Source organism: Motacilla alba, chromosome 1A (assembly GCF_015832195.1).
Source record: "Motacilla alba alba isolate MOTALB_02 chromosome 1A, Motacilla_alba_V1.0_pri, whole genome shotgun sequence".
NCBI classification, from domain to species: Eukaryota; Metazoa; Chordata; class Aves; order Passeriformes; family Motacillidae; genus Motacilla; species Motacilla alba.
The window spans coordinates 33634355-33657168 of NC_052031.1; the positions used below are offsets into that span (position 1 = coordinate 33634355).

At 38.1% G+C, this 22814-nt stretch overlaps 1 protein-coding gene across 10 annotated transcripts in view; it reads right to left on the bottom strand.

Moving 5' to 3' along the window:
• Nucleotides 1–22814, bottom strand: part of GRIP1 (glutamate receptor interacting protein 1) — a 308647-nt gene that overhangs the window by 213463 nt on the left and 72370 nt on the right. For 4 of the 10 annotated variants that reach the window (XM_038154122.1, XM_038154123.1, XM_038154117.1 and 1 more), the window contains exon 1: nucleotides 6–11009. The exons of 2 other annotated variants lie outside the window; for them this stretch is intronic. In XM_038154122.1, coding sequence (XP_038010050.1) covers nucleotides 6–138 — 133 coding nt within the window. In that variant the 5' untranslated portion in view covers nucleotides 139–11009. Of the gene's footprint in view, nucleotides 1–5; nucleotides 11013–22814 lie in introns of those variants that run through there. 4 more of the 10 variants (XM_038154126.1, XM_038154127.1, XM_038154128.1 and 1 more) reach the window with 3 other exon arrangements.

Sequence of the window (22814 nt, forward strand, 5' to 3'; positions counted from 1 at the left end):
CTTACTTCGAAAATGTTCTGAGGCATAATAGTAGACATCCTCATAGCCCTCGTGGTAATCCTCCTCTGGCCGGTACTTTTTGCCTTTCCTTCTTCTTGATCTTCTTATCTGCTTGACAAAGCCCAAGAAGCGCTCCATCTCCTTCCTCACTCACAGCCCCAGCCGGCAGCCCCCTTCGCCCTCTGCTTCACAAAGAGCTGTCCCAGCATGAATCAACCGCAAGCACCGGAGCAGAGCTGCAGCCCCCACCAGCCGCTCCGCTACCATTAAACAACCCCTCCCTTATCTCAGCTGTGACTAGGAAGCATATTGTTTTCCCTTTTTTTTTAAAAAAAAGGAACACACACAGAGACACACTTTATCAAATCTACTGACTGGAATATTTCAACCTGAAAATAAATAAAGGAGGAAAGCATTGAAGCAAAAGGAGAATTTCAGGATTTCAAGCTGTTATTAAGCAGCAGAGGACAAAGTTGAAGAGACCTGCTTGTCAGCAAGGGGAAGCCCAGCACTGAGAGCTCCCTATCCTGTGTCTCCATCATTTGAAGAGGGGCTGGGAGGCGGGGATAGATGTTAGTCAATGGACTGAACCATATCTCACGGCAAAACAGGTTTCCATTCGCCAGTTAAATGCCGCCCTCATATCTACCCAGGCAAAGGCTCAGGTGCACGTTTGATTTTATTTGTTGTGAGAACAGGAAACACGCCAATCCATTTCTGGCATCTCATACACTGGATGAATAAATAGCAAAGTGGTTTAATCCATACACACAGCCCACTCACCGGCAAGTGTGCGCCGAATGTGTTAATTGGAGCAGCAGGGAGAAAGCTCGGCAGCTGTTAAAAAATGACACATATACCCACTGGGCATTAGTGTATTCTAATCACTGCTAGATCTAAACATTAAAAGGCACTCCAGACAGGTCTCCTACAGAGCTGGCCAGGGCATATGGCAATAGGCAAACAAAGGAAGCGACATCACAAGCACACTATGACAATACTCATTTCAAATCCCAGCAGAGTCCAAAAAACTTTAAAATTAGGGTGCGGCAGAATATCCTTTGCACAGGATGAGAGAAACAAGAAGTCTGAAAAGGCACTGCTCTCTTCTCTCGCTGCATGCCTGAAACCCACATGCATTCCCTAAGATAAGGCTGGAATTTCATCCGTGTTTCTGATGAAGTTTCCCTCCCACACACAAACAAAAGCAGTGACTGCTCGAATCCTAACATGCTGACATCTATCAGGGGCTTTTTATGGTCCTCACATTTCCACAAGCCCAGGAAGTCTCTAGTCCAGCAGGACTACTTCTGTCTGTTGGCACAAGTCAGGGATCAAGCAGTCACCTCAGTCAAACTATGTGCTGAACATGGTCACTTGCATCCAGGCTCCCAAGAGATACCATTTTGCACTTAAGAGCATAAGGAAGTCAGAAAGTCTTCCTGTAAAACAGATTTTACAGGTTCATCATCTAGAAAAGGAAGAGCATGCAGAGCAGGGATTAGTTTCTGGTAATGCAGACATTTCAGTGAGTCATTTTGCAAAGAGTAAACCAGGGCAATGTTTTCAAAAAAAGAAAAGAAGAAGTAAAGCAAAAGCCAGGATTGTAACTTATCAATTCTGTTTCAAAAGAAGAATGCATAGATTAATCAGTATTAAGTTGGGATTTTCTAGTTTTGAAACATGTGAAAGTTATAAGTAGATGTCAACTAGACCTGATACCTGAGGATCCTAAAACACACACACACAGTGAGATGGAGCTGGATTGTTGCAGCTTTTCAGGTATTTTAAAACAATATTGTCACAAACTCACACTCATTTTATCTGTAAAAGCTCAAAAATCCCTGGATGCTCCTGCCAAGCTCCCCACAGGAATACAGACTCATCCTTCTTGACCTCACCAGCCCTGCTTGCCCGCTGTGAAAAAGCAGTCGCTGTCGCTAGCTGATGAACACCCCCCAGGCACCACCAGAACTATTTTTAGTGAAACTTCTATAAGGAGGTTGTGTTTCATTACAAGTCTGTTTTTAACATACAGCTTTCAACTTTCAAACGGTAAAGACCTTAGAGGAGTATTACAGGCATATTGCCAAAATTTAAAAAGCCAATGAAACTCCACCTATGGACTTTAGGAAGGGATCACTGTATGTTTTGAAGATTTCAACTTGCATCTCTTCCGCGCTCTGCCACCAAGCAGCAAAAACATTACTGTCACGAAACATGAAGACCAAAGATGTAGCCTACAGCACAGGCAGGACTCTCTTTTCAGAGAGGGAAATGTTGGTTTGAGGACTTTGTTTGTTTGAATGTTGGTTTGAATGTTTGAGGACTTTCCCTGACAGATGTGGAAAAGGTGTTTGTAGGTGTCAGAAACAGTCAAGACAGAAGTCTTGCAGCCATCACTGCTCCATGAAGTTAAATTATTAAGTTTAATTAAAAATTACAAAGCTTTTTAAAAAGAAGAAAATGTAAAACTTCCTGGCTTTTAAACTGTCTTCTAAATGGAAGCTGAAAACTGGAATAAGCAGACACACTTGGCTTTTACTAAGTAAATACAACCTTTTCCAGTGCCTCTGTTCCTCAACATGCTGCAGCAGAAGCAGTTTCCCTAGTCCTCAGCACACCCCAGGGAGACTTCAGGCCAATCCATAACAAGAAAAATACAGCAAATAAGCAGATATGGGAGCAACCAAATCATCTGAAGTAGCAGCACAAGCAGCAGGTGCAGGACGTCAACTGCCTGACCACTCTCTAGAGAGAACCAATCTAAGACTGGGCAAATTTTCACCTTTGGAAAGTACATTACTACCTTGTGCAATGGACTTCCCCCCCTTCTCTCTCATGCTCATGAGGTGCATCACACAGCTATATGGCTGCTACAGTAAAGCAAAAAATAATGCACCAAATGGTATTATTGGCCAGTGCTCATGGTAACAGCTCCCACCTATGTTCTGTGTAAAGTATGAAGGGGTTGTGGGGGAGCACAAGCTCTCCTCAGCTAAGCAGAGGGGGGTTCAAGCTCTGCTGCACCTCACTCTATCCCATCACCTACTACTATCTACACAGACCAGGTTCCATCTCCTACTCTGAAGATGCAGAAGCAGGCCCACAGTTTCTAACACATGAACTGACAATCCTGGCAGCATGTAAATCATATAGCCATTTCCTTTTACATGAATGCAAACAGCAGACACATATAATTTCAGAATTTTTACATAATTTAAAAAAAAAAACAAACATAGAGCAAGCTAAGCTTTTGATTGGATTTTCTCTGACCTAAAATACTGTGGTATTTGGGGCAATTTAAAGCGAAGGAAATACCTAAACTGAGGACATTGTTGTTATATATTAATACAAATCAGAGCATTAAGTGCTTTACTATACTAGTAAGATTTCTCAAAAAAAATTTTTGCTTCATATGCATTACATACCACTGCTACTGTTTGCTGAAAATGCTGGAGACATTCATTAGCAACTCCTCATGCCATACCTGTAAATATTTAATCATAGTCCTACTTTCAAAGGTATACACAGAGAACTCAGTTTCATAAACACAGTAGTTAGAAAAAAAACCCAAATAAACAGCTTAACTACTGCTTCCCCATTGCTCAGGATTCATCCTTCTGCAGCTTCTTGTGGAGAAGAACTCATTTCTTAATGAACATGAACATGGTTCTTTCAACCTTCTGCCCGAAAAGAAATAAAAAAGTAGAAACTAATAGAGGCATACGGCAGTTTCAGAAAGGTATATTGTTTGGATAGGACAAACAGAGAAAGAAACAAACACTGCCTTTCAAATTTTTAAAATGCAAAACACCATAGATGACAATGAGTTTCATCCTTAACGACAAAGAGAATAGGATAATTATGCCCAGAGGGCATAAAATTAGATGTTGGTTTATATTCTGAAGCTGTCTCTGAATTAGAATTTGAACAATCAATGTTCTGGTGTTTTAATGTCACAACAGGAAGTTGCAATGTTAGTATGTCTGAAGCTCTTTGGTTCATCCTTTCTGCCTACTCCAATCAAAGCAAGCATTCTATTGCCATTTCCAAGGGGACTTCTTAGAAGAAGCAAGGATTGTCGTGCTGTCTCCAGCATGACTGGCATAATAAAAATGTTGCCAAGTGGCACCGATTAGATAATATTTGCATACCCCACTCTGATAATTAATTTGTTTAAGTTAAGGAGAAGCTCCATCAAACTGGATCACTCTCATGTCAGTGACTTACTGGAAAAGACCTCATAGCAATAATAAAACATACATAAATAAGACAGTCCTTTTTGAAAAGTTGAGCTGAAGCATAAATGCTTGTGCAGCCATGGATAATTTTCTTGAAGACAGATGTCATCATTTAAGCTTTAACTTGTCTTTATACCCTACCCAGAGCAAAGATTAGGTTTCTCATAATGTAAAATATCTGCATTTAACATTTTATTTGCACAAAATTAGCTATACAGTTATCAAGGTAAACTTTCTCAAGTGACATACTTCTTTTCTACAGCACTTTTCCCAGTATTTGGGAAAAGCAGCAGAAAAAACGTCTTGGTATCCAAGGATAAGCCACTATGGTGGTAAATATTTAACAAGTATTTCCATTTGAGTGGACTTGCAAACATGATGCTTTGAAACCAGAGCCTGTATATGAAGCAAGACTCCCTAATGCGTTGCATCATAAATACAGAATGGAATGGGCACCAAATATTAACAGTTTGGGGCAGTATTTTGCACTCTGGTAATCACTATTCAGTGTTTAAAAGAATAGTTTAGACATGAACCCTCCTACCCTCCTGTATCTCCCTCTGCTTCCCTGGGCAGCCCTAAGAGTCTTCTGCTGGGGGAAGCAATGCCCCTCATTGGGAGGCAACTATGTAAGAGAGCACAGGATGGCAGTTGCAGAGATCTACCTGCTTCAGGTTACTCTTGTGGAAAAACCCCACAGAATTATACATGGACAATACAAAAATTAAGATTAATATAAACAGCTCTTGGAGGCTGGCTGAATACAGGAAACAGGTTTTTTCCCACCTCCCTCAAACCCCTAAGCATAAAGGTACAGCAAACCTCAAAGGGAAGAAATGATCATTTCTTCTCTGGTTCTCCTTCAACTGAGGGATGTCTTTGATAACCTGCTGTCATTGTTTTTGAAGACCAGCAATAACTAACAAAGGAACTATTCCCCTTTTTTATCTTACAGTATCATTTTGTCTGACTCTCTAGTTTTTCAAGGGATGTTTGTTCACACGCGACAATAGCTCATGTCAAGGCTGCAATTTTCCACTCGTTGCCCTAAATATCTTGGTGCAAAATGTGACCTTATCAATTTGAAAATTATAAAATACCTGTTATCAACAATCTACTACACTCTGTAAGAACATATGGCCCATATACGCAGGAGCAGTGCTGTGCTCAAAGCCAATACTGTGTGTGAGGAGTACCTAGCAGCAGCCCACCACCCCCTGAGGTAGAACTGCTCCACCCAAAACCCCTCTGTCAAGCCAGATTCTGAACACAAGTTTTGTTCTCTCCCTAAAGACATCTGAAAAGAACATTACATATGAAGGCATGGGACATACTAAATATTGCACTGCGTATCTCTCCCATTTGACAGTTGATATACATGCAGGATAACCAGTGCACTATCTCTAGACCGTTGCTGCAAGAGAACTGGATGGTGATAAAATACTGCTGATCCATACTGCTATTTTTATAATCTGATACTTGTTATACACTGCTAAATTATCAGTTTGCTCTGATTTTAATGCATTGCATTCCATTTCACAAGTCATACATTCTTGCTATTAATTGCTCACACAGAATCATAGACCATTTTTGTCCTCTGCTCCTAAATTAATGCAAGACTTGAGAGCTGGAGTTCAGCTTTTGCATCACCTAGCTGTAAATTAAATTAACTGCCAAATAGTTTTTCTTTTCCCTCTTTTTTCCTTTTTTTTGCAAGTGAACACACACACATTTTCATAACTTTGAAATTAATAAAATTAAGAACTTGAGTTCTTTATTGCATTTAATCATATATGTTATTTTGTATTAACATCCTCAGTGGTTTTGCTCTTTTGCAAAATTTTCTCACATAAAAGTGTGCTCATAAATGTGAATGCCAACACAGGGATGAGGATAAAATAGAGCACAAAGGACAGAGGAAGAGGCTACTTTCATTTAGAGGGAATTGGGGGAGTGCTTGTGTGTACAATACAAGAATGCTGCCTCTCATATATGGAGAATGCCGAGAAATCTTTGTGGCGCTGTTTTGAAAGGGTCACTTGTCAAGTTGAATTTCATGCAGAATGTATGCTTCAGGGGAAAAAACACTTTTTTTTTTCCCCCTTCAATTCAGCTAAAGCCGTTTGCATACATTCTGGTTTTTTCTCTTCTTTCTAGCCTATTTGGCTTTAAGTAAGTGGCTAATTAGAATATACAAATATGCATTAACAAATGCTAATTTTACCACCACCAAGGAAATACCGCTCAGGTAAAATTAAGTATAAATAAAAGTTTGAATTTCCTTAATATTTTGTGACACCAATAATCATTCTTCATGAAAAGCTAAGCAGAGAACTATTCCAACGATATGTCAAACCCCTTCAGGGTTAAAGGAGAAGACTGAAATTTTAAAATAGTAAAACTAGAACACAGTTCTTTGGAAAGTCTGAATTAAAGGTGTTTTCATCTTTCTAAAGAAATGTAGCAAATGGCTAGAGGGAACACTACCCAGATTTTGCATCTTATGTGTGTTTTATGCACAAAAGATATCTCAAATCAACTATGAAATACATATGAAAAAGTAGTTTAGAATATGGATATGGTTTTTACTACTCCCTGAGTAAAAACAACATTATATTTCCCTAATTTTTGACTCTTTAACAACTGCACATTTCAACTCTAACAATAATTAAAATGCACATAGAGCACTGGAAAGAATGAATAATTAATTTATGAAATTACAACTAGCCAGAACAAAAATACCTAGCTAATATACTTAATGCAGTTCTTAAAACAAAAGCATCAAAATATTTTCTGAGGCTGAAGACCACAGGAGCTATAGCGTGCCATCAAACAAGGTTGCAAAAGGTGGGATTTCACAGTTAATTGACAGTGGAAGACCTCTTTGAATATGTTGTGTGAGATTTAAGTCACAGGAGAATCAAACATTCAACATCTCTTTACATGCAAGAGTTCATGTAAGAGAGTTTTTGCTGTGTTCTCCCTCTTCTATTATCAATATTTAGTTGTGAAGAGCAGTAAAAACCCTGTTATGTTTCATTATTGAAAACATCCACCAGTCATCTATTTTGCATTTCTCTGATGAACCAATTATTGCAACAAGAAACTTCTGTAATTTGTTTAATAAACTGCAAGAGCAGTTAGAAGTAATAAAAGATGGGTAACAAGAAAGAAATCTGAAGGGAAAAATACAAAAAATCTGGAGGCAACTATGAAACTGAAGTAATGGAGAAGCACCTCTGGGAAGAAAAACCACAGGCATACAGGAAGTTGAGCTGTATCCTGAGCTCCATGTTTTATGAGGGTCAAGATGTAATAGATAAATAGAAAGATTTTATTGCAGGTGAGCTCTGATAAGAAGAAAATTCTGCTTAACTGTCAAGAAAAGACTACTACAGAGAAATTCCTCATTATGATCACAGGAATTTACAATAAAAGACTATGTAAATATATATGCAAATTAAACCATCCATCTGGACTCCACTGCCCTAGAGGCACAGGCCAACATGATGGCAATGAAGAATCCAGTTGCCCAGATGGATTAACCCTTCTCCTTCTCTCTCAATACCCTCCACATCCAGTTTTAAGTAATTCCTGTTGTCTTTACACAGTCTGAAACTGCAAAGCATACAAAGTAAAAAGAACAGTAAAAATACTTGAAAGGCAAAAAGGACAGCTTCACATGTAACCTCACAGTAATGAGGCCCAAGTACACGGGCACAGCACTGAAGGATGGAGGTTTCCATCCACCAGCTCTCAGTAGCAAGGCCCATTGAACATTAGTGTGGTACTTCATCTCTCTCACGCCAAACAGCAGTTTGGGAAATGAGAGCTGCTGACACCTCTTTATGTATGAGGTTTCACTTCCCTTCTGTCCCCATTCCAAGGGCACAGAACAAGTTCTGCTGCTCAGTTTGTAATTTGTTTCCCAGTTCAAGTCCACCTTTTTCCATCCAGGGGAACCGAAAAAAGAAAAATTAAAAGAAAACAAAAAAATAGAGAAAATCTGCTTAATGCTGCTGCCACAATGTTAACAAAGGAAATACAGACAAAGCAAATGCACAGACTTCAAAAATGTCTGCTCCGTCCTCCATGAGAACAGCATTCCTGTGTTTGAATGTTAAGAGGCAAACCAAAGGGAAAAAAAAAAAAAGCATCACATCCCAAGCTTCTGAATTTCATTTACTTCTGCTATACAGTTTGACATTTTCTGCTGTAAATTCACTCTTGCAATAACAACTTTGCCATATAAAATTGTGGGACTAAATATAATCACTTGTTCAATGTTGCACCCTTTACAGGGTAACAATAAAAGCTGAAACAAATAATTCTGATTTCACTCATAAAGTCTATGAGATACTTGACCTCAGCACACATTTCAGAAGTAACAGAATAGCTGAGGTTTCTTCTATTTGAAAGCTGATAGTTCCCAAATGAAAGGTTACTTGGAATTTACATTTTTGACACTCAGAAGAGACAAAATAAGTCTGATTTTTCAAACTTCTCTTTAGAGCTACTTTGTACACCAGGATTTACTTCATTCCTCTTCTGTGGCACTCCTCATCCATGGCAAATACAAATGCTTTTCAAGCTGTTCTCAAGAAGTGATCCCTAAAACATCCACTTTACAACACTTATTAAAAATCATTTTCATCCTCACACTTGGCCCTGTGCTCCTCAGTAACATCCATACCTCCAGACATTACTTCTCTCTTGGTATGCAAATTATAATGTGGGAATTCACGACTCCTAGAGTTTTTGTACCGTATGATGTATTTGGTCACATGACTAAAAATGTGCATATCAAGAAATACATAGCATTCCTCTTTGTTAATTATTAAAGTCATAGAAAATGAGTATACTGCTCAAAGAGCAAATTCCCTATTTCCTGACATATACATGAAGTGGCAGAGCTTGTAATTAATCATCTTGAGATTCAAGAGACCAAGATATTCAGAGACCTCCGTTTTCACCAACACTAACAAAATTATAAAAGAAAAAACTAACGAAATTTTACACCAGACCAGCTAAATCAGTATCAGTTAGTGTGCAAAACTGACACAGCTAAAACTTCACAATCCCAAAGAATTTTGTAACTATTGCAGATATCCCAAGAAACCTTTTCACTCTTTTAGATGCTCAGAATGCATCTACAGTTCTAAAAGATGCAAATTCAGACAGGATGTGTATTTTACAAACTGACTTGTTAATTATTGTTATTTGGATTACCCAACCATCAACAGTTTGCTCAGAAGCACTAGAGCAATTCTGTATACATGCTCATGCATTCTCCCTGATTTTACACCATTTTGATTTTATACCAATACCACCATTATCACATGGTATTGACTGACAATTAAGATTCCTTAATAAACTATTCTGCAATTCTTTCTCCTTAAAAATATCCCCTTAGGTCTGAGCTCAATCCCTTAAAAACAGTGTCTCAGGTATTTATAACTGACCATCCTAATTTCTACTCTTAGAGTTGTCTTTCCTGCAAATTGCTTCATGCACTAGTTATTCAGGTGTGGATGACACAAATTTTTGTACTGCTATGATATAGAATGTCAATCTAGAAATCTTTTAAGAGCTTAACCTCACTCATTGTCCCACTGAGCTGAACATCATGCCTGGTGGTAGCAAGGACTATAATAATGAGCAGCTGCTGCATCAGATGCTCCCAGCTGTGCTGGTATTACCACATCCTAACTTCAGATGCAGTCATGCCATGAGTTTTGTTTTGCTTGGAAATAAATTTTAAAAAATTATTGTCACACTTATTGGAAGAACGAAAGTTTACAAAGTGAACTTTCCTGCTGGGCCTAAAGAGCACATCCTGGAAGCCAAGAGTGATAACTTGACATTTCATTTTCCAAGAAGTCCAAACAACCACAATAAATTTACAAATGCAGACATGCTGCACTGTTAAATTTCATTTCACGCTTAGTAAGCAAACATTATCAAACTGTAAGTACTGTCATCCTCTGTCTTTTTAGTTAGAAATCTTGTAGCCAATAAAGGTGTGACCTTGAAATATTCCACAGATGGATGAAGTCACTTTGCTAGTCCCTTTGTTACACATTTTGCAGAATTGCAAAGTTATGTCACATTAACTCTAACTTCACTTTACAATAACTTTACAAACTGCATTATCATTAAGAGTTACTAAAAGTGCATTAATGAGCCATGTGTCTGAACAGTCATGAAGAATTCAGCTTTGGAATTAAAAATGCTGAGACAATGCAGAAGCTATTTTTTTCTATAAATGTAGTACTCCTAGAATTATTTTTACTGCCAAAACATAAAAAGTAAACCTGTATGCCATTTTTCTAATACACTGTCAAAACCAAAAGCTTCCTGTTTAGGAAGCCAGGGAAAACATATGGCCTTGTGTGAGAGGATGATGAAATGTTACAGAACACAGGCATAAATTCATCAGGATTTTTCACACGAGCCGAATCTACTCTGATGTTTATTTTAAAGGCAAAACTAAAGGAAAAATTCCAATGCTGTTTTCTTAAGGAATAGCTATTGCTTTCTCATACTCCTACTGCATTTGATATACTACACCAGAGTCACTATACCAAACAACCAAATACATGCGATGATATACCTTTTTAAATGATTTAGTTACCTAAAAAAATCCTTCAGTTACAAGACACAATGATTCATTACCACTTCAAATCTTATTGAATACATCAAATCACATTTTTTTTTCAGTCTAATTACCAAATAAGAAGACTAACTGAATAAGAATTGCAAAACTCTGAAAAGGATTTAAGATCTCTAATGGGTTGTAAACTACTGTAAATAAACAAAGAAGTTGAAAAATAAGCATTTTGCATCTTGAATGAAAAAAGAAAATAAAAAGCAAACAAAAGTTAATTTGAAGTACTGCTTGGTTGCTTCTAAGTATGTTCTCTTTTTTTTTGTTTCAAATGATTCCCTTCTGAAAGATCCACCATCTCAACCCCACCAACAAATATCCTAATAACTGATTCCCCACAGGGATATTGCTACTTTGAAATCAGAAAGACTGTGAAGAATAAAATCAAGCTCCCCACCACCACGTCTGGAAACAGACATAGCTTCTATCTAAATTGTACATGGTCTGGTTTTGGATTAAAAATGCAAAATATCTTGATCAGATTCTCTCTCGGTCATTATGTTAATTTTTTTTTTTGTTACTCTTTTAAAAACACCTTCTCTGAATACCAGCATCTACTGAGGCCAGTGGGAAAAACTTCCACTGTCTGAAGTGGATGCCCTATGCAAATGTTCAGGCTTGGATGAGGCTCTGAGAAGCCTTATCTAGGGGATGACATTCCTGCCCATGGTCGGGGGTTGGAACTAGATAATCTTTGAGGTCCCTTCCAATCCAAACCATTCAATTATTTTATGACTTAGAAGGAGGGGTTTTTGTCAGATTCTGATTTCAAGCTTTAGTAGTTACTTTACAACGACCAAAAGGAAATGGTAGCATGAAAGGACAGGTGGAGTATGACCCTGTCTTTTGCAGCTCACATCCTTGATGTCATCAACTGTTTACTCGTGAGTCCAAAAGCTAAAACCTGGCGGGTATCTGCAAAACCAAAGCCTGCAAGAGCTGGAGGAAAAAATCCAGTTTGCACACCTGGCTTTAAGATATATCAGTCATTTTACACAACGTACTTGCATACAGAACTGATGCCTGCTGCAGTGTCCTTTTTTATTTTTTTGCAAAATGAATGGAAGAATTTCTGTTGATAATTTTGGAAAAAGTCTAATTGTCTGGTTTAGGAAGACTAGTCTATACTCCTTAATAGTGTGTACACCAGTTGAGTTAAAATCAAGTACATACTAATGGGAACACATGACTGATTTATGAATATTTATGTCCTTTATTTTACCTAGTGTATGCAATAACCTCTTGAAGGATAGATAAAAAATTATGCATCATGATTAAGTTCATGAAGGAAGGGTTTAAATTCAATTTAATGACATGGGTTCTATCTGCCAATGCAGTCCATCTTCCCAGAATCCCCTCTGATGCCACTTTCAAGAGGTGAAAGAGAAAATATGATACAATATTAGGTTGGTAACATTGTTTCTGAAAACTACATTATTGAAGGTATTGTGTACCTATTAATATATCATAAGCTGCTTTAAAACTAGCTGCTGGACTAAAGTAAGTGAGAATTTGAACTTGTACTTCAAGTACAAGTTGAAAGCAGACAAGATTTAAGACACAATCTTGAAAATGTAATTTAAAGACATTCTTCAAGTCAAAAGACAAAATGCAAATAAAATCAGATCCTTCCCTACTAACTCCTTGAATTTATCATTCTCCTTATTTTTCTCCCTTTTATGTACAGTATTTTGAAGTCCTATATTGGCAATATTGTTCAGCTGATCAAGTTCAGAATCTTTCGATCTTTGTGCAATGAGAAGCTAACCCGTAGAGTGGGCTAACATTCATTTAAAAATCCATATTTCTAAACAGAGGGAGGAGAAAACCAAAATACAAGCCCATTTACAAAACACAAGGTGAAAAAACATTCCATATTTCTGTGAGACATCAGCTCATGACTGAGGTAGTAGGACTTGCCCTTTCACTCTGGGTAGAGCACCGCTGACTTGGAGCCAAGCTGACTTTGAGCCAACCACCTCCAAGAAGACCTCACTGCTGCCTTTCAGGATTCAAGGGGGCCCATAAGAAAGATGCAGACTGACTTTTCAGCACATCCTGTTGCAACAGGACAACGGGCAATGGTTTTAAACTAAAAAAAAGGGTCTATTTAGATTAGATATGTGGAGGAAGTTTTTTACAATGCTTGTGGTGAAGCATTGGCACAGGTTGCCCAAAGAGGTGGTGGATGCCCCATCCCTGGAAGCATTAAAGGTCCACTGGACAGGGCTCTGAGCAATGTTATCTAGTTGAAAATGTTCCTGCCCAGGGCAGAGATAGGGGCATGGTCTACTAGATGGCCTTTAAGGTTTCTTTCAACCCAAATTATTCTATGATCATAGTGATTCGTAGAATCACAAAGGGTACCAACAACTTGAAACAATGAAATAATGCATATGGGTTTACTGGCTCATCCCATCAGCATCTTTCAATTTCTCACTCATCCACACTCTTTTGAGCTCTTTGAGCTCAGTCTGAGCTCAAAGGGCCAAATACCACAATTCCACAAACTCCAAGAGTTACACATGGACTGACAATTATTCACCAAATGAAAAGATTTTTGAGGATTTTTAACACTCTCAGCAAGTAAGTAGATAGTGAATGTGCCAGCAGATAAAGGCAGATTACTTGAAACAGTATTAAACTGGCAGCATGGAGTTGCAGGGGGTTGTTCAGAAGCAGGGTTATGCTAACGTCTGTGTACATTTGCTTAAAAATTTATGCCAAACAATGTTTAAATTATACAAATAGCCTAACCGCAAGTGAAGAAATGCAATATTGGAGCTGCATGAAGACCTTCTTTCAAACTCATGTGTGTTTATTTTTAACGGGCACATCAACATCCATTAAGCAAAAGGATAATTAATTTCTTCTTCCCAGTCACAATTATGGTCAATATGAATCAGACTCTTCCAGTAGTTTCAAAGTGGATCTAAAATAAAGGATCAGTCATCTGTGATTATTTAAACAGCCCATGGCACTTTGATGTAACACATGTGTCCACTGGACAAAATCTCAGCAACTGCTGGTAATTCCACTACATTTGCAGGAGGTAGATTTTCCTCAGTATTGCAACTGGAGATATGGTAGCTGGGCTTGTTCTAATTCTAGAGTCTCAAAGCCACTAGTTGTCATCTTTGAGAACTCATGGAGATATAAGACTAGAAAAGGTCAACTTCAGTCTTAAAGCAGATGGAGGGTGGGAGAGGAAGATCTTTATGATATATACTAAACTTCCACTCAAGAAAATACTGAGATTAAAAAATTAAACAGAACATTTAAACAATAAATCAACAAACAACACCTGGGAAAAAAACCAAACAGCCAAACTGGATCTCTCATGATTAAATAATGTCAAATTAGCAGCAAGACAGCAAACCATGTAGACAGAGCACAACAGATGTCGTATGTGCTAAGTAAATATTCTTACAAGTATGCAATATGTGTCACTCTCTTAAAGAAAGTTTGCCTATGTCAGGGTGAATGCAAAACTGACTGGAAAGCTAAACTGAATACAATCAGAAAAGAAATAATTTGGAAGATGTGGATCAACAGCTCCTCAATATTTTACTTTCTATACATTATGCATATGCAATCCTTTATGTGCAATTTCCATTTTTATCTATCTAGGTCACAAATAAATCCCAAGACATCACCAATCTTAGACCAAATGCAAGCACTCTGGAAGAGCAGATTAGAATAGAAAATAAACAGATTGAAGTAATCATCTGAAAGAAACAAGATGTCTTTCAATAAGGAGAAATATCAGATATTCCAGTAAGCAGGAACATGCAACTATATAACCTCGGGATGAAGAACAAGTGATTAGGTAGATATTACCCTGGAAAGCATCTGGTTACCACAGTCATTCAGTAGTTAAAGCCAGCTCTACAACACCCACTATGGTAAACTACTCAATCATAGAGATATATTTAGTAGCATTATAGCACACACAGTTATTTCTTTGCTCTCCTGCACTAGTAAGGTCTGAATTGGATGCTTCTGTCCAAATTTAAGATGACAGGGTTTTTAGAAAAAAATAAGTGTGCATAGATTAAAGATCTGTAAAATTTAATCAGAATAAGAAATAAAAGAGAAGCAGAGAGGACTGAAGTGGAAACAGAATACACAGAAACATCAAAGACCAAGAAAAAGAAATAAAAAATATTTTCAATTTCCTACAGAGATGTCTGGAAGATTTGGATGGAACATAAAATAAAACATCCAGCAGATAAGGGCAGTGGGATGATCTGACAGAAACCCCAAGAAATCCAACTAAAGCAAATGCCAAGACCTGCAGCACAGGCACCAGCTGGAAAGAAAAGCAGCCCTACTGAAAAGGACCGGGGGGTCCTGGCGGACAACACGTTGCACATCAGCCTGCAGTGCAGCCTTGTAGAAATGAAGACCAACTCCATACTGGGCTGAAACAGCACAGACAGCAGGTAAAGTGGTGTGGTCCTTCAGCACAATTCAGCACTTGTGAGACAGCATGTGCAGCATTTTGTCTCATCTGGAGCAGTCCAGGTGAAGACATTCGAAAGCCAGCCCAGTGGACCTTGGCAGTGATGAAGGGCTGCAGCAGGCAGTGTATGGAGAGTGGCTGAGGGGCTCCAGTCTGTTTCATTTCTAACCTTTAGAAAAAGATTAAGGGAAATTCAAGAGCTGTTTTCAAGATTCTGGAGAAGAATAAGACAGGCTCTTTTCAGAGATTCACAGTGGAAGGACAAAAGACTTAAACAAACTTAAGTTAAAGAAAGTGAAACTCAAATTACCCTAATTAGATAGAAGGGAGAAAAAAACCATGGAGGTGTGGTAAAACTTTAGAGCATGGTTCTCAGAGAAGACTTATCATCCTTAAAGTTATTCAAAATTCAGCTGAATAGGGGCCCTCAGCAACTTGACCCAGCTTCAAAGGTGGCCCTGCCTTGAACAGCAGGCTGGACCAGGCAACCTCCAGAAGCTCCTTCCTACCTAAATTTTATAATTCTTCTACAGCGTCTGTGAGGAATGACAAAGAGAGTGCCTTGGGCTAGGAGACCAACTAGACAATCTCCAGAGGTTCATTCCAGCTATTTTTTCCTGCAGTCCTGAAGACTGAAAGGCACTAATAAATATTCCGACAGAACATGAGTTTTCTCCCTTTTGTGTGAACAGTGCTTCATTCATTTTAGCTAATGGGTAATAAATATGAACAAATATTTTATATTCCATACTTAGAAATTTGATAGCAATAATATTCAGAAATTAATCTTAGCTACCAAACTGCATGGAAAACAAGGGGAAAAATTATAGGGGAGAATGTTATAATAGGCAGCATATAAAGCAGTATTTTCAAATACTTCCTTATCCCATCTGCAATTCCCAGAGAGGCTCTCAGGCACTTCGCTGACAGCCAAAACTGGAATCTTCTCTGAGTGCTGGGCTGACAGTCTGTAGTGAGAGAGGAATACATGGTGCACAATCTCTTTAAAAAGCCCTTTTCAACTTTCAAGGCCTTTACAGCACAAAAGACAAAGGGAGATTGGTTGTATCACACAGGGAATTTACCTGGATAATCCAAAAAATATTCAAGGAAGGAACAAAGATCCTTCAGCTCATCACCTATAAGCTTTCTAAAACTAATTTTGCAGTGGAAGGATGATCATACAGCCCTATTTTCCATATCTCACAGAGTTTAGAGAGCAGCGAGGATGTATGCAGTCCACTGAGGAGAACTAAACCTTAAGCTGATACCTTCTAAAAAAAGAAATAAAGATATTATAAAATCAAAATTGTGTAATTTCCTCTCTCAAGCCAGGAGATCATTTTGAATGTGCAAATGCAAAATAAAGATGCTTTATTAAGACTTTACATTAACGTAAATTTCCTTTAAGGCACAGACATAATGTCTTAAAAAAAGCTGTTGATAAACAAAAGAGCTGGGTTGGACCTGTTCACATTAATCCACTAGTGGCAAGAGAAACTACAGTATTAGCAATTACTTCATGTGACTGATTTTGTCAGATTAAAGGAATAAATACTGCTTGCATTATCAAGATCTATAGTTTTTTTACATATTTTATGTAAGAAAAAAACATGATTACCACATAAAATATTGGCCAGCAGACTATTTTTTCATAACTCTTTTAAAAGGCAAGATTGCCCGTCCTCCAATTAAAGCTGTAAAAGTCTTTCAATATTATAGCTCAAAGAATAGTCGAAACAGTTCCTGAACTCTGTGAAGAAAGTTCTTTAGATGCATCTCACAGGATGGCAAAAAAAAAATCTTATTTTTATATAGGCAGAAAACAACAGAATGCTCACTTTCTGAGAAGCCTGAAATCTCGACCTGCATATAAACATTTATTTTTATAACTATATATACATATGTCCTTTTAGAGTCATTCTTAGTATTTTTGGTGATTCAGCTACATAAAGTATGCATATATACATATCACCCGCAGAGAATAAAGGCAGATCTTTAAACTTGAAAGTGTGTAGGAATAACATGAAATAAATTAGCAATTCTGCTACAATTAAAGCTAATCAAGTATATATGCTTTTATCTTCCAGAACCTATATACCTATATGTAAAGGCATGCACACTCAGATGTTTTACTGAGATATGAAATTTAGATTTTAAAATATTAAGATTTAGTAAGATTTTGATAGCTACATATTTATCTGAGATTAGCTTTACTTACTTCTACCCCAGTAAAAATCAGTTTGTAAAACATGCTGTTACCCAGGAAACAAGAACAAATGCATGTGCAATAGGAATAAAAATTCAAAAACCTTGGATGAAAGTATATATACTAGAAGTGAGTAATTTTTCACTCACTTCTCTATATCCGAGCTAAAGATTTCATCATTACAATAATCAATGTATGCATGACTTCAGTAATAATTTAATGGCAGAAAAATGAAGGATTAACCCTCCTAAATAATAGGAAATTTAGAAAAACAAATTTTATCATTTTATACTCTGTACTTTTTCAGCAATCGCTGCTAGAAGCTTTATCCTTCAAAACCAACTGGGCACCCTGTTAGAAAAATTTTAAACTAATGGTAGAAAAGAACAACACAACTCTCAGGGGTTCACAGAAAATTACATTATTCCCAACATGCCAAATTGAGAAAAGTGCCAAGATGTTTGACAGAGGCTCTCTCAGTAAGAATGGTTACCTACAAGAAAAGAAATTTCTGCTTCAACTTACAAGGGCAACCTACTGTTTGCAGGTGCAAAGTTCCAGGGGTAGGATTTTTATGGTGCTGTGTATCTTCTGGGAAAATCAGAAATTGTCACAACATTTTATGTGCTATCTGAACATGACATTTAGCTACTGACAGAACATGGCACACAGACAGCAGTCTTTGTCAATAATGATACTTGTCACGTAAACACTGTTTGATTGGGTGGGGAGCTTTTGAAGATTTTATACACTTAGAAATTTGTGCACTTGACAAACATAAAAACTCCTTTTTTTACATTCTAATCAAACTAGTTTGCTTACCAGGTTATTGCAAATGGGTAATACCAATGACTTGGGTAATTTTTAAAATATATTCCTTAGCAAACAAGAAACTCAAGCTAATTGCTGCTGGAAAAATTGGTGTAACCTGATCCCATAAAATACGGTATTTAAGAGACACGCTAGAGAGGATTCTGATACACTGACTTAGGAAAGGGATTAGGTTAATACCACTTCTCTTCTGAACACTGCATTTAACACACTTCAATTATATATCTTTGTTAATTTATGAGTTCTCATGTCTGGGCTAAACTTGTTACTAGACCAGGATAGATACAAAAACAGGAGTTGGATTAAATTAAGAGCTGTAAAACTTAGGTGGATTACTTAGAGCTAGAAAATTTCAAGAAGCTGCACAGACTACTAACTAGACATTCTAAGGGTAAAACCAAAAGTGTCACCAGGCAGAAGTGTTTGTGGTGAGCGCTGCATTGCAGAGGTAGGAAACACATCAGAGGGTTTGTTGTTCTCATTTCTCAAACATAAGAATCTTGATCCATCACTTTTTATATTCTACAGTGCTATTCTAGCAACTTCAAACACTTGCAAGTTCAAAATCACTCAAAGGTATATTTAAACAACCCAGAACGTGTCGAATTCTTTTGCATGGAAAATAATAAAGGGCCTTGAATAACATCAAAATAAACGCCTAGCCATTTGGTGTATTCCAAAGGCAAGAAAAAATTAAAAGTTACCCAAGAAGCTAGAAAAAATAAAGCACTAAAAGTAACTGTATTAGTTACAAACACACTCAAACATGAAGCGCAACTTCATGTGTTGGAAAATGGGTTTTTGCCAAGTTTAGAAAATTTATTTGAATTATCATAGTCTCCAGTGGTCCTTCTAACCACCATTCCAATAATTTTATATAACTGTTCATATATGAAATCTCTCTGTACTGCTTAGTGCTGTTTATCCCACTTGTCTTTTGCATGACTTACAGATGACTTCTCCTGCACTCTCACCTTTTTTCTTTCTCCATTCTCCTCTTTATCTTTTCCTTATCCTCCAAAAATCTTTCTTCCCTTCCAAAATCAGTTTTAATCCTGTAGTTGCCCATCCTGTTCTCAATAGCTGCTTTTCTCTCCTGTGGAGAGGTAAATATCCCAGCAGAAACCAGCAGGAATGGAGAAGAGCTGGTGAACACCTTACTTTGCTTCTACAGAGGAAAGAAGCCAAAGGTTCTTTCAGACACATGGTGTTTCAGCAACCTCCTTCAGCACCTGTTCTTCCTGCCTGCTCCCCTTTCACCCCCAGCTCCCCTGTCTTTCTTTCTATTGTGTTGTTGACTCCCTATACTCTCCACGGCCTCTGATTTCTGCTTTCTACCGTGTCTCAGGTGTGTATTTTCCCCTAACCCCAACAGTCAGATTTTAAAATACACACACATACACACTTGTGTACTGACATATAACTTTGAAACAAATAAAAGCCTCTTCCTTTCCTTATTACCTTAACTATGTTTTTGCATGTATTTTTTTTCCTCAAGAAGACTCGTGGTAGGTCATTCACAAGAAGCACAAACTAAGTTCCCTTCTCCTATGAGCTAATTAAATTTACAGAGCCCAATTCTAATATCTCACAAATAGTCCAGATAATTGCAACAACTGTGACTAGTAAGAGAACATTTCTTCTGAAATAGTAATTTTTTATTTTCTATTTTTTCTGAAACAGCTGCTTGGAGCCCAAGAAAACTGTGTCTCCGGCTCAAAGTCTTCTGATCCCTTTCATGACACAGAGTGAGAGACAGACGTGCTTTTATTTTCAAGTTAAAGGTTAGGCATGCTCATAAAAACCCAGCAGGGACTGGGAGATGCTGCTGAGCACCCCATCTCTCCTTGGCACAAGACAGCAGCTCCCGACTCCTGCAGGACCAAGCCTCCTGACTCCTGACATGCTCCTGCCAGTGTCAAGGTCAGGGCAAGCAGCCCCAGCTCTCCCTCCCTCTCCCACACAGCCTCCACAGCTCCTGTCCCACTGCCTCTACACTGCTTCTTTTGCTGACCTGGGAGAGCTGTCCAGGACATCAAGCTGTGAACCAAGTCAGGGAATAGATCAAGTTAAAAATAAGCTTTCCTAGGAGGGTCTAGTACCCACGCTATAGGCAGCTGTCTGCTCTTCATGTGTGCCTTATAGAAATTCCAAAATGATGGCACAGCTGTAGCTTTAATGCGGCCATCTGCCACTTGAAAAGACATTATCTATCATTAGATTGTACTTATTTTGGAAGGAACATTGAAACCTACAATATTAAATTGATTTTCTCTTATTTTTCTCCGTTGCTGCTGCAGCTGACGTGTGTGATTCAACCTACTCTTTGCAAGAAGGGTCCATTTCCACATCCTCTTGAGCAGACTTTTTTCTTCCTAAAGCTCCATCAAGGCTGCCGAATGCAGATCTCTCAAGTCATTTTCATTGCTGTCTTTGAAGCAGGCTAGCTTTCTTTTCTTCCCCAACTCCTGCTCTGTCAGAACAGCTTCAGGTAAATCCAGGAGGGAATTCACATGAATGAAGAAAACACCATCACAAGCAATGCTCATCGCAATGAGCAAACAGGGCAGGCTCCATCACCTGTGCTCAGCTACACCATGGGCAGCAGGGCAGCACTGGTTTGTGCCAGACCAAGCCCCAGGTAGTAACTGGGTTTTAATCACAGACCTCTGTCAGACTAGATCTGTCTGAGCTTCCTCAGTGAAGGACAGACTATTCAATAACAATCTTCAGGCATCTGTCATTTTTTGACTCATCTCAGAGAAACAGAGGAGTGCTTAACTTTCCAGCTCAAGGCATTGCTGAGACAAGTACTTGGAAGGTTTTTTAATTATTTAGCTTTGACCAGGATCTGAATGACAAACACCTAGAACAAATCTGAACCTGGAGTCTCTGTCAATGAGACTATTTCCTTCCAAACTGTTTATATTTTGGTCCTATTTTTCATGTCTGATACATGCCAGGAGAAGACTTCTAGCCCCTGGTAGCTCAGGAAAAGGACAATGATGCTCTGTTGAGCTGTTACTGCACCTGGTAATCAGCTATAGGACTTTCTAGAGGATGGCAGAGGATGGAGACACTGGGACGCTGGGGACTAGCAGACCTGTGATGACATAGCCTACATGAAATCCAGTGCTATGCTGCTGTAACTGGAAAAAAATTCTGTACTTTTATCTTGTGGAGATTTTCCCTGGGCTTTCAGCTTTCCACTGAACACCCTCCCTTGACAAGACCTCTCTAACTGTACAGTGCAGGAGGCAGAAATGAACACAAGCAGGGGTCAGGGAAGGACCTTACCTTTTTCATTGTAGAACTTTCAGTTAAAACCATATCCTGTGAGCAAAACTGTGTGACAAAATAGTCTAATAAAATATCAACCAAGTCAATATATGAGATTTTTTTTTTCTATTAGGAATTTGGATATTTTATACACGTCTAAAGAAAATATTCCAACTTTTTTAAAAAAATCATAAAATTGCAATGTGAGAGGTCCAAGTTTTGGAGTAAGGTTCTTGGCTAAGTATTCCCAAAGACAGAGAGCTCCCTTTTAGGGACTCTAGGTCCTGCAACCATTTCTTCAAGAAATAACAATGAGAAACACTAACTCATGGCTTGGTTAGGACTGGATAAAAAAATTTTCCTCACTCACAGAAATGTTAAAGCAAGGTGTGAATAAAGCTAAAAATACCATTTGAGCAGAGCAACAATATCAGAGAAACTGTAACATGAATTCATGAAACAGCTTCAGTGTCTGCCTTGGAGACACTTGCTCACTTGCCAAGTCTGTCAGAAAGAATTAACTTGTCAGCGAAAAAAAATGTATAGTATATGAAAAAATATTTGTTTGAAAGTTATACTGCAATTTTTCATCCTTCCACAGACTATTTCAAGCTTTCAGGCATGATTTGCTGTTTTTCATCTTGTTAACGGTAATGCTATCACATGGGCACATCCATCCTGTCCTTGACGCTTATGTAACAACACCCCCAAAAGAGAAGAGATTAAAAAAAGGAATACTTTGCAACTTTCTTGATGGGTAAGAACAGGAAATGGATTATATTAAAAGCGTCTTGAATTTTGGGATAGAAGTTTCAGGTTAAGGATCTGTTAAGAATAAAGAAATCTCTCTGAAGCAAAAGCTAAAGAAGCAATGACCTGAACAACAGAATTACTGTCCAGGTCTCAGAACCAGGGGCCATCATGATTGCTCCCCAGCCAGCAAGGCCATATACAGCCCCAGGTGTCAGGAAAAAATATTTGATTACAAGCTATTCAGGACTGATTTAGGAAAAACAATGTAGAGACAAAATGCTGCATTAGGTTAAATGTTTGGGTTTGGTTTGCACAGAAGGAATTGGCTGATGGAGTTATTTGGATAGCTTTTCAATCAGCATGTGA